The sequence below is a fragment of the Apodemus sylvaticus genome, chromosome 2 (genome assembly GCF_947179515.1).
Source record: "Apodemus sylvaticus chromosome 2, mApoSyl1.1, whole genome shotgun sequence".
NCBI lineage: Eukaryota > Metazoa > Chordata > Mammalia > Rodentia > Muridae > Apodemus > Apodemus sylvaticus.
In genome coordinates, this window is record NC_067473.1 from 180121279 (window position 1) to 180134859 (window position 13581).

General features: G+C 36.5%; 1 protein-coding gene across 3 annotated transcripts in view; it reads right to left on the minus strand.

Annotated features, from left to right (window-relative positions):
- LOC127677744 (solute carrier organic anion transporter family member 1A1-like) overlaps positions 1-13581 on the minus strand; it is a 72254-nt gene that overhangs the window by 56155 nt on the left and 2518 nt on the right. For 2 of the 3 annotated variants that reach the window (XM_052172761.1, XM_052172762.1), the window contains 2 exons: positions 9366-9507; positions 5861-5993 (listed from right to left, as the gene is read on the minus strand). In XM_052172761.1, the coding sequence (XP_052028721.1) occupies positions 5861-5993; positions 9366-9507 (275 nt within the window). Of the gene's footprint in view, positions 1-5860; positions 5994-9365; positions 9508-13581 lie in introns of those variants that run through there. The other variant, XM_052172763.1, reaches the window with a different exon arrangement.

The following is a 13581-nucleotide window of genomic DNA, read 5'->3' on the forward strand; positions in this document are numbered from 1 at the left end:
ATGAAGATTCGATAGATACCCCAGTGTGCAGAAATCAAGGGGTGATAGGTGGGAGTGGGTTGGGCAGAGGGGCATCTTCTTGAAGCCAGGGGTGGGGGGACGGGTTGGGGGTTTTCTAGGAGGGGGGAAACTGGGAAACGGTATAACATTTGAAATGTAAATGAAGAATATATTCAATAATAATAAAAAAGAGTTAGCTTTGGTAGAAAAGACATTACAGGATACACAGAATGTATTAATCCAAAGATGGCCTGCATCTTAGTTATCTTGCCTTCTAGTCATTCCCCTATAGCAATTCATACGCAGAGGAAAGATGCATCTTATAATGGATATTTTTAACACATAAACAGAGTAAGAACTTAAAAACCTACATAGAAGTTTCTGATACTAAAAGGAAAAATTAGGCTTTGACAATTAGCTGAAGTAAAACCAGCTGAAATTGTGGTACCTTTTACTACTGCTAAAATTGTTTCATTATAGATACAAGATGAACACTGGCAAAAAGCATGCAGTAATTTCCTGGTAGAGATTAGTAAAAAAAATACCCTAAAAGCAAATGACTTCAGTTCATTAAAAGAACTAATTGGATTCTTTATTACATAATAAAAGAACTTCTATTTCTAGAGCCCCAACATTTCATACTGTATTAATAAATCAGGAAAGGTGAAATATAAAGTAGAAGATATAAATAAGTCATTTGAGAATCCCTATCAATCAGTTCAAAAATCAGAATTATATGCTATACTTATGGTGTTTTCAGATTTTCAGGAGTCTCTTAATGTAGTAACTGCCTCTCAACATGCAGAAAGCATTGTTTTACACATAGGTACTACTGAACTTATTTAGGATGATTCTCGATTGACTTCATTGTTTATTCAGCTACAACAAATGATAAGGAATAGGAGTGATCCACTGAATATAATATATATAATATCCTATACAGGTTTGCCAGGCCCTCTGACACAAGGTAATAATGAAACTGATCAGTTCTTGATAAGAAGTGTATTGAAGAATTCAGAATGCCATTAAAAACACCATGTTATTGGCAAAGATATAAAGGGAGAATTCTCTATCACTTGGCAATGTCATACTAGCTCATTGTATAGCTAAACTCCATTGCCTACAGGACGAACCCTAAGGGCACCCAAAGAAATGAATTTTGGTAAATACCAAAGAAATGAATTTTGGTAAATAGATGTGCTCCATTTTACTGAGTGTGGTAAACTAAGATATAAGATATCATACAATAGACACATATTCAGGATTTCAGTGGGCAACTGCCTTAGCTTCAGAAAAAGGTGAATCTGTAATTATGCATTTGTTAGAAGTTATGACCATTATGGGAATACCCATACAAATTAAAATGGACAATTGTCATGAGCCATAATTAGACAAGCTAATATGCTAGCAGATGATCATCCTGAAATGCCTGCCTCAGATTATTATATAATCTGCGACAGGTGAGCCCCCATTCAGCAAGGCTGTGGGGGACTAATTTTAGGAAAGATTCCTGCTATTTATATGCTTTTCCTGTTATTACTATAAATGTATAATAATCAATAAGTAATAGCACATCCCTTTGGAGCAGATCTCTGCAGATCCATGAAGATGTACTGTCTTATAGTGATGCTATGTAGACAAATAGATGACTTAAGTTTTAATGATGATCCTATAAGAATTCCTAAAATTATATTTATGATTATTAAGCTCTTTTATAATGGGACTGCTACTAGGTCTTTTCTATAGTCAAACTGCAATGAGAACTCTACCAGTCTCCCAAGTGTCACAAGTTTATTGCTCTTAGATGGCAACCAGACTTTCTCCTACTCAGAGCACATTCCAAGAGGTTGTAAAACGATTAACCAAAGGTCATAAAAAGGGAACTAGGATTTATTATAGGTGTTAAGACAGAAGATAAAATATTGACTGGGTTTATCGATACAGAACTTCACTTATAACTTAGTTATGGTTTTAAACTTTCTACAAACCTGTAGAAAAGACAAATGATAGCTAGATAATTACTCCTAATGGATATGCATGTAAACATTCTCTGTTGTAAACTTCTATTTCTATTTATGACTTGGTACTTTGTGTGAACTTATGATGAACTTTGTAACATGTGATCATGTATTCTGAAGGATGTTTAAGGGCTGAGGACAAGAGAAATCAGCCCAGAAGAATTTAGTGAGAGGAACAGAGCTGAGAGAAGAACTGAACTGAGGAGAAGGTTTTAGTCAGAAGAGAACAAGATTAGAAGGAGAATACAGAGTGGATTAACTTAGAAACTATAGGTAACATAAAATAACTAAGAGAACAATGTGCAGGAGGCAGAGGGAAAGAGGAAAAAAGAAGACGTTGCAGAAAGCAGAAGGAGCAGGCAGACTTCTCCTTACCATGGAACAGGACAGGTCCCATGATAAGGACAAGGCAGGTCCCATGGTAAGGACAAGGCAGGTTTAGTCTTTTTTTTTTTTTTAATTTTTTTTATTCGATATAATTTATTTACATTTCAAATGATTTCCCCTTTTCTAGCCCCCCCCACTCCCCGAAAGTCCCGTAAGCCCCCTTCTCTTCCCCTGTCCTCCCTCCCACCCCTTCCCAGTTCCCCGTTCTGGTTTTGAGGAGGTTTAGTCTTATTAAGAGAAACAAAGCCTTTTTCTTACAAACATGGATTTAATTCATTTAGCATTGAAAGGATGGAAGCCGTTTCTTTCTCGATGCAATAAATATTGTAGTCCATTTTTTATCCAGAATGAGTGAGTTCTTTCTGCACTGGTGCTTGGTATTTTGCTCCATATGCATATGTAAGTATGGATGTGTGTGTAAGTATGTAATTGTGAAAATGTATGCATGTGTGTGTAAGTATGAAATTGTGAGAATGCATGCAAGATGGGCCCAGCTGACTGTGTGAAAATATATATGAAGTTGTATGTATGAATTTATGTGAGATTATGCATATTCACTTATGTAGAAAGTTTTCTTTCTACAAGTGTTATTCTCTTCTCCTGGTTCAATAGTTTATTGCTCCTAACTTCCCCTGTTAGGGACTGACAAGCAAGAGGCATCTGGACAATAGGGAAAAGGCTCTAGCAACTAATCCTTTACTTAATCTCCCACTGTTTTAGGATGAGGTTTTAAATGCCTGAGACTGCAGTCTCTGGCTTTAGAGGAACACAGAAGGCAGGTCAGCTACATTAGCTTAGTAACTTAGACTTAGATACGTAAACTTTTTATTATACAGCAACCCTAATTTTTCCATAAGACAAAGTCTTACCCTAGAAGTTCATAATACAAAGTCTTGCTCCCCGACCCCCCCCCCCTTCTGCTGCCTCAAGAAGAACCAAGAAGAAAAGAGCACATCAGCTGGGGCTGGCTCCCAGCAGACAATGGTCCAGTATGTGTCTCTAATAAGATGAAGTATTTTTTTATATATATTATAACCTAAAACATGTTACAAGCATATCACATAAGCATACAGGACAAGTAATTATGGAAAGGTCTAATAGTACTTCTAAAAAGATGCTTAACAGACAAAAGGGAACAACAAAGAGCCCAGAAATAGATTATGTAGTGCTTAATTAACCTTAACTTTTTCAAAAATGCCAGTGAAGAAAAAGCTATGGCTATTGGAAGACATTGGATTGTGAGGGAAAAAAAAAAAAAAACCTGCTGAACTAAATCAGCCTGTTTATTTTAATGCTGTTCTAATGTCATAGTGGAAAACAGGAAATATGTTATGCTGGGGGAGAGGTTATGCCTATATTTCCAAAGGAAAAGAAAAACTCTGGGTTCCTTCTAAATTGATAAAAATAAGACATGACAAAGGGGGACTACTGGAAGATCTTGGCTATGGACAAGAAGAAGGAGATTGACAAGATCAAGAAGGTAAGTGATACATATGAGGATCTCTTTATACAGAGGCAGCTCTGGGACTGTCTGAGATTTAAATGTCTATATACAGCCAGTGACTCTTATTGGGTACAATAGTCTCATGACTTATTATATATCATCCTTTAAGATGGCATGAATGGAAATTTATATTGAAATTTGATCAATAAAGAAAGGCAGTTGTCTATCTTTATTGATTTTCCTTAACTGATCTGTGTACCCTGTATGTTCCATATGAATGTCTTTACAAAGCTATGTGCTGCTTGTAAGGTTTGTATATTGGAATGTGGAAGAAGAGAAAGACAGCCTTTACAAGAACCACACTCTAGGATGCTGCTATTCTGGGACTACCCATTCCAGCTCCCTCATCTATCCTACCTCAGAGGCATCAAAGCTGTTTCCTCTGCAGACTTGCTTCTAAGACATTTCTGGAACAGCTAGCTCACCCATCCAGCCTTTCAGACCCTTACAGTCAGGACTTCAGGTAAGCCATAAACTTTATCAGCACATAGAGACTAGATGGCAATGATGTTAGCTAGCTTTCCTTTGACAAAACCAAATTTCCTATTTCCCTTTGGGCCCCCAGAAGAGAATTCTTCACCCCAATTCAGCAAGAAGCAAGCAAAGAATTGTCATACCAGTCTCTTAGATTATGGTGGGTGGTTATTTTATGAATTATAGAAATCATCAAAAGTTTGAGGTAAGTCTGAGCTACATATTAAATTCCAAACCAGCCTAGGCTGCTTATCAACCCCCTACTGCAAAAAGCAAAGCAAGGCAGGATGGGAACAGTGACTCGGTGGTGAAGGGCATTTGCTGCTCTTGTAGTGGACCTGGGTTCCAGCACCCCCATGGTACCTGACAACCATCTGTAACTCCAAATTAATGGGATTAGACACCCTCTTCTGTCTAATCTCTGTATGCACCAGACATGCAAAGTGTTTACACACACACACACACACACACACACACACACACACCTAAAATATATAAAATACATTTTAAGAAAAAAAAAGAAAAGAAACAAAAATGAAATAATTTAAAAAAGGAGGGAGAAGCAGGAGGAACAGGAAGATGAGGGAAGGAAGTAAAACAAATTCATAAGGAAAAGAATGATGGAGAATTCCAAGGAAATGGCACTGAGTCGACCTAGAAGTTTGTAGTTCTTAAGAAACAGGAGTATAACAAACAGCAGCAGGAGGCATCCTCAGGGACTCCAGAGGATGTCAGAGGCAATCAAGTTTCTGACCCATGCTGATGGATGTTACCCTGCCCCCAGTGAGGAACTGTGATATAAAGAAAGACACAAAGAATCCCTATAGAATAGAAACATAATCTTATTATTAAATCTAGATAAAAAATGGAATCTATAACAAAGAATAACATGATCCTATGGAAGATAACATTCCTTATAGTGTGCTAATGTAAATAGCAAATTTTGAACATATTTTCCAACTAACAAGACATTCAAAGACATTCAAGCAAGCAAACAAACAAAAAAAACCTGAAAACTGTCCCCAAAATGTAGGAAAGGGGAAGTGATAACTGAACATAATTATACTTTTACAATTTTCTCAGCAAATTACCTTGTTAAACATGAAAATAAAATCAGCCTTGACATTCTTCTAGTCCTTGGTGTCTCATGGTTATGTCATATTGTACACCCCATGAAATCAAAGAATCTAATAGCACAAGAGTTAGCAGATTCATAGACTCTGTCCATGTGTCTCAACTTCATAAAAGAGATGTCTCAAATCCCCATGTTACAAATGAACTGGATGGGATCTTAAATGGACCTGAGGCCACAACATTGACAGATCATACTGACAGATCAGAGACCACACTTTCTAATTTACATATTAGTATTCTGTGCATTGGGGAACTATTACTCCTTTGAGAGAGGAAATTCTGAGTCTCATTTCCTGTAGGCTAAAGTTGAACCTAAAATATCATCAAGGATTGGAATACTCACCGGCCCATGAGGAAATGAGGTAGTGACATTAAGAAACACCCCAGGCCCATAACCACACATCCAACACCAATCATGATAGGTCTGTGCAGTTTCGTTCCAAAATAACTCACGAATACAATCAACAAAAGGTTTCCTGGTTGAGGGAATGAGAATGCTTTTTTCAGTAAAGTATTATCAACTCTTAGTGAACAGCCTCTAAAACATTTGGACTCTGGAGTTCATTGTTTAACAACCACCTTAAGAATTCAAGGATTGGTGCCTATGAGGTTTTTCATATTGTTTTAATGTTTAAAGAAATTATGACCCAGAAAGTAAGTTCTCTTACATTTTGGAGAATATTAAAGGATCTATCCAGGATAATCCTGCTTTTGGCATTGGATACAAATGGAGTGTAAGCCTTCATGTCTCCTCTGACCTCTCCTCTCAAGCCTACACTGTGCAGAATCAAATGGAGTCATTTTCTGTAAACTTTTCATTTTAAAACTCTTTTATTGCTCAACATGGCCAAGTTGGGTGTCTGCCTTGATTTTCCAATTCTTTTTTTAGACCAGTTAATACTGTTAAGCAGAGAGATGGTAAGAGTCCTAGTCCTCCAAATGGGTCTCAGGTCTAGATTGCAGGAATCAAACCAAAAATTCATCTTTGTGGTTTAGAAAAAAGCTTTGGTTTAAAAAAAATCTCATTTATAGGTCCTGTTCTGACAGAGGCCTTTGACAAACATGTTTGAGAGTTGAAAGAACTAGTATCACCTGGTGGCACAGATCTCTCATCCTCAGCTACAGGGATGCCAAGAGAGAACAATTACAAGGTGCAGATTTGCCTGGACTACATATTGAGCTCAAGACACTCTGGGAAACTTACTAAGCCTTCCTGTTTAAAAAAGACTAAATAAAGGAGGGATCAAGAAGCTGGAAAATGTTTCCTTAATGTGCCTGAGGCCCCAGGTTCAATCATCAGTATTAGCCACATGGAAAAAGAATTTAAAAGAACCAAATACATAAGTACGTTCTCAACAAACAACATCCTTTAGTTGGATGACAATATTTACCCTGTTCATATTATACATAAAGGAAAGATTAGAAAAATCAAACACTCTTCTTTGATGACTTAGCAAATCTTTAAGTGGTCTTGACTGTTTGAAAGACATTTAAAGACTTTGCTTTTCTCCAAATTTTATTTCTCTCCAATCTGCTATCTAAGAAGAGATGTGGTATTGTTTTTGAAAGGCTTGTTCCCCACCTCTATATTTTTATTTTCCTTATTACAGCCTGTCTGTTTCCAAAGACCCCATCAATTAAATCATCATGTATCAGGTAAGGTCCCAAAATACCCAGTGTTTGAACTCTCTGTAAGTTCTTTCTAGTCTATGGCCGTGCTCCACTGAATGCACAGGCAACTGTCTGAAAGCTTTATTGATTGAAAGAAAAAAAACACTCGGGCCTCACCTTAGGCTGAATTCACCTTTTACATTGCCTTGTTGTGTTCTTCTAATAAGCAGAGGGACGAGTTAGGGAGGGAGCTAAAGTGTTATATAGGTTAAGAAGAGGTTGCTTGCAAAACTGTTGAGGAAATGCACACCAAATCCTTTTTTCGCTGGCCAATGTGAATTGCGTCTGCTCACAACTATTTCTAATTAATTCCCTTTAAGCTACCTGCCACAACCAATGGTGGTAGAAAGACTTAAGATTTTCAACATTAAACAGGAATTTTTAACCTTTAATCTAGAAGCTATGGAGTTCAGAGAAGTTAGAGCGTTTGTGGACTTGGGTAATAAGTATTGAAAATAATTATTATTGATTATCAATAATTATTGAATAATAATTATCATTAACTGAATTTATCACACGTTTTACTTCCTTCAATGTAACATTGACTTTAATGCATTTAATGAAAACATCAAAGCAAAATGGGATTAAGAAGACGCTCACCAATTCTGAAGATGTACTGTTCTATCTCCAGGGTCAAGCTCCTTAGTGCTTCCTGTTTTACTACTGAATAATGAATTTATTTAATAATTTCTTTAAATAGCTGATAGCTTTTCTATTCATTGTTCATGGTAAAGTAGGGAAGAGTAGCGACATGGACAACAGTGATTCCTCTACCAATAGAAGTATAAATAGTGGCTTATGATATTGTGGTTGCTGTAAATCTTGCAAAATATAATGGAGCCAATAATTACTTGAAAATAAGATCTAGTTAATATTTACCTTCTTTTTAAAAAAGCTCAAATATTTCTGCCTGGCATGCAGCTTAAATATTCTGGTAATTTGACTCCAGTGTAACTGGTTTCCTCTTTGCCTATATAGTTTAATTTTTTTGCAAGAAAAATATTATCATGAAATCAGATATCACTGGGTTTTGAATTTGAGTACAGAAAAATCAGCATTTACTTTTCGCCCTATACTGGCACTCTGCTACCTGGAAAATAAAAGACATACTCCAAGAGTAAGCCACAGTCTTTACCTATTTCTCATTCCTGTACATTCCCCAGGCTCATGCTCTAATAACTTCCAACTTCCCATGAAATTGGGCTGACTCTATCTCCTCACAAGCAGTGTGATGCTTTGCCGTCTACACAAATCTCTTCTTTACATTAACCTGTCCATTTATTTGCTTGTGAAGCCTTTACTCCTTCAGGAGACTTTCTTCAGTAGCACAAATGTGTCCTGTAGTGTCTTGGGTAATTGATGGACTGCACTTGCTGCATCTAACACACAGAACACTAGCAATCTGTGTAAGGTCTATGTAAGGCATTCATCCTGAAACCACCAAAGGTATAGGACACTCATGAAATAGTAAGCACTAAGGAGCTTGATCCTGGGAGTCAGAATGGTGCATCGTCAGTAGTGGCGACCTTCTGCTTAGTCCCATTAGCTTTGATTGTATGCATTAAAGACAATTTTAACTTGAAGGAAGTAAAAACTGATTAAACTAGAAATGTGAGGCAACAATGCTTCCAGGTCACTTTGTGTATAGAGGGAATCTTTTTGTCTTTCAACCTTGGTACTCTCGTATCTCAGTTCATCACCAAAAATTAGGAGTTGAAGTTAATCCACTCTTCTTAGGAATTGTGTGTGACAGAGCTCAAACACATAAAATCTTCCTAGTCTTCTCTTGTGAATAGGGGAGAGGAGCCATCAACTTCACAGACACAGTAGGGGCAGAGAAACAGTTGCTCTCTCCTTTGGGACGCAAGTTTGTCTTATATCAGCTTTCTAAAATGCCAAGGAAAACCCATTTGCTTGTCTTTGAGTTATCAAGTGGTAGAATTAAAGGTTAATATTCAAAATCTTCTGCTACTCCTCATAGAGAAGGGACTGTGTCAGGCTATATGGCAATACTTGAGGGCCATCATAAGGACATTTAAATAAATGGTTTGTTCACAAACCAGGCTTTTCAATCAACATCAGAAAGTATGTGACTCAGTCAGATTAAATAGGCTTCTGCAAGAAATAAGGAGAAAATATCAATATATAAAGGTAATTAAATGTAAACAATAACTCACCAATCTCAAAGCTCCCATTGATAAATCCAACTACAGATGTAGGGATATCAAATTGTCTCTCTATTTGTGTGAGTATGGAATTCATATAAGCGCCTGATAGTGCTTTGGATAGATATGCACACGTTAATGACAGCAGAAACATCTAAGAAGAAAAATGTTTAAGAAAATAATGAAAACTTTTGGTTTGATGTGTATCTGCCATCTACTGATAAAAGAGCTTACACCAAGAGGTAAGTGATTATATCCATCATAAATAGTCCTTGAACATGCAACAAACTTTAAAGCATAATATCTTCTATATGTCATTGTGTCCTCATTCTGAAAAAAAATAGAACAGTTGGTGAGCAGTAGTGAATTTTCTAGATATTTATGGATTTCCTCTCTTATCAGTTTACCTTATTCATACAGAAAGACAGGGAGCTGTTCTATGTAAGGCACAGCTATTGATGGGTTGTCAACACTATATTGTTTTCTGCAGGTCACGTGTTGTCCATTTTATGGAGGAAAAAGAAGAGAACAAAGACTCATGCCAACGCCTTGTGTCTTTAGCAAGCCTAGTGTGCTCTCTCTGTAGGAATGACAAGTCTCTGGATTTGCTTCTTCAGTTTAACACTTTCTCCTCTTTTTCTGCATTCTTCAACACTAGCTACATTCTCACCATTGGTGTAAACAGCCACAGCAAAGATACCTAATTTTTATTTCTTCCTGGTGCAATATTCTCTTTAACACTTTATCACATTAATCCAAGTGGGGTTCAAGGAAAACCTGGGCAGAACATTTTTGGAGCCCCTCAGGTACAGGATGAAGGGTGCCAATGTAAATAATGTTCCTCATTACGTATCTGTGACTAATTAACTCACTTTGAGTGATGTAGTGAATGAGTTTCTTATTTTCCCCACCTTATCTACTGGCAGCTGATTGATGTCAAATGTCATCATCCCAGCTTCTGGAATTTCTGTATTATCTCATCTGAAATACTATGCAAATTTATTGTGTTAGATTAGTATTTAGTGCTTGAAAATTAATGGCACAAGTGCCAACTAATTTGTATAAAACAGAGCAGAAAGATATCCAAATAAAAAAGGAGACAGAAAGAAAGAAAGAAAGAAAGAAAGAAAGAAAGAAAGAAAGAAAGAAAGAAAGAAAGAAAGAAAGAAAGAAAGAAAGAAAGAAAGGAAGGAAGGAAGGAAGGAAGGAAGGAAGGAAGGAAGGAAGGAAGAAAGAAAGAAAGAAAGAAAGAAAGAAAGAAAGAAAGAAAGAAAGAAAGAAAGAAAGAAAGAAAGAAAGAAAGAAAGAAAAAGAAAGAAACTAAAGAATGAGGAAAAGAAAAGAAAGAATTGAGAGTGAAATGTGAACACTTAGTTCAGTATAGGTCAAAAGTATAGATGTTTGTTTTCTAAATCCAAATGCAATTTGCAGAGATGTTCTTTCATCTCACTTTAAATCTTTCAGGGGATGTAACTGAGATAATAATTTTCACTTAAGTTTTATATTTCGGATCCATAATTGAGGTCTACCAAGTTTCAAAAATTAAGATTTGAGATAATTTATTCTATTTATGTTTTGAAACAAAAACCTAAATACTTTCTTCCTCTGTACTTCCCCTAAAGCACTTTTTTCTGTGCAGAAACTAAAAGAAACCACTGGCAAGGCTCATTCAAGTCTACTGCTACATAACATTTGTATTTAAAAATCTAATCCTGCTGACTTTTTTTCTCAGTATTCTATAGTCTGCAACAAACTCCTTTAGAGCAGTCTTTTCCTGCTTTCTAAGGGAGTTTTAATTTTTCTCTTTTTCATTCATCCTATGTTTTTTTGTATGTGTGTGCACATTCATGTGGGATGAGTTAATGTATGAGATGTACATGGGGAGACCAGAAGACAATCTCAGGACAATGCCTCAATATTTGTACATTGTTTACAAAAAAAAAAAAGTTTGTGTCTCACCTGCCTAGAATTCACCTAGGAGACAAGGCTGGCTCATCAGTGAACTCCAACTATCTGCCTGACTTCAACTCTCCATACTGGGATTACAGATATATATTGCCGTGCTTAATTTTTATATAGACTTTAGAGTCTGAGCTCAAGCCCTCCTGCCTCAAAAGCAAGTATTTTACTGATCAAGGTATCTGTCCTGTCCTGTATTTTCTTTAGTAATTCTTGTTGATTAAATTTACTGTTTGTTGATTTCATACATACATGGTAAGTTCATTTTTTCTCTTTCTTGCCCATCAGTATCTTTTTGTTAATATCAGTCTTTTTCCAAGTTTCGTGAGTTTTGGTTTGGTTTTGTTGACTTGTTTAGCTAAACCAGGCCACTTGTCTGGCCCCTAGGTTAGAACTAGTCATTGGTAGCTGGAGAGGTCATAAGTGCATGCATGCCTGGAGGCTATGGGGTGGCCATGATTCCCCTGTCCTGGGTGGCTTTTCCTAATGATTATGTGTCTATCTAGAAGCAAAAGCTTCAGTCTGGCACAGTAGACCTTTTGACGATCCCAATTTCTTAATAGTTCTAAAGCCAGAGAAAGAGATGAGTCTAATTATTTTTAAACAAGTTACCTTTACATTTTGCCTTATATACTAGTGGATTGAACATTTTCCCATAACATTTGTACAAATATCTACAGTTATTAAACTCCAAAGTAACTATGGTGGTTTCAAAAGGAATGGACATCATAAGATCATAGATTTGAATGCTTGGCCACCAAGATCTGGTACTATTAGAGTAGATGTGGCCTCTTGGATAAAGTGTGTCTGTAGAGATGGGATCTGAGGTTTCAGAAGCTCCAGCCAGCCCAGTATCATAATTTTCTTGTTGCCTGTCAATCTTGATGTAGATTTCTTAGCTCATTTTCTAGCACCACATCTGCCTGCATGCCACCATTATTCTGGCCATGATGGATTATATATTATATATATTATATATTATATATTATATATATATTATATATTGGCACAGTTGCAATTATCATGGTGTCTCTTCACAGCCATAGAAACTTTAACTAAAAATGTTAACAAAGACAAACATTGAGCACTGCTCCTAATAATGATACTTGATGACTTATGTCTACAAATATGGTCTAGTGATCACAATACTTATCAATATCTTAAGATTTGAAGTTAAAGATGTGGCTCAGTGGTTAAAAGCACTGACTGCTCTTGTTGAAAACTTGTGCTACGTTCTGAGGAACACATGGTGGTTCAAAACCACCTGCAACTCTACCTTCAGGTGATCCAACGTCTCTCCTCCAAAAATACAAGATACAAAAATGGTATACCAATTCACATGGGAGCAAAAATCCATGTGCATAATATAAAAGATAAATGTAAAGAAGTTAAAGCATCTTAAAGGTGTTTTAAACCTTTCTAAGATGCTTTAAACATCTTAAAGGAGATACAGATCAGGAAAAGAGAAGTTGCCTAGTGTGTGTGAGTGTCTGGGTTTAATCCTTCGTACCAGCATTGTAGGGTAACCCTGAAAGGTAGGCACACACATTTGCAGTGACAGAGACTGACACGTACACAGTAAGGATACAAAATTTTAAAATGTGAGACTACCATCACCCTTTTCAAATGAACAACACTGACGTATAAACAGGTTGCATAAATTGTCCAAAATGGCACAACTAGGAAGCATCTGGCAAGGACTAGGAGCCAAGGGACCTGGGCTCCTCAGAAGATTGTAAAAACTTGAGGGAGGTTGGCTTCCAATAATTCATATATCATTGCAAGTAAAAACACTTTCCAGGGACTGAATCTGAAGCCTCTTTTACATTGATATGCAGATTCAACAATGTGTGAATAAAGAAAAAAATGAACTTTAATAGGATGATTTAAGAGACAGCATCCTAGAGAGAAACATTTTGAGAAACTCTATAGAAGCTAAGCCAATGCTTGAATTTTGTCAGTTAACATATGTTCGTATTCTGTGATGTAAAGATGCCTCTGGAGCTATGATAACAATAATTGCTTCTAAAATACTGAACCCCACCAAAGCAGCTAAAAGAATGGACTATTTTCTTACAAACAATGATTATTATGTTGCAAAGCTTGAAGAAAATATTTTTCTAGCCATGTCATGAACTCATATTTTCTTATTAGTGAACAAAGCACTTATGTTGCAGAGCTGATTTCTAGCTATAACCTCTCACCTTCTATCAGGACTCTGAAGCTAAGCCCTGGATTAACCGCTGACTTCAGACTAATTATACCACAA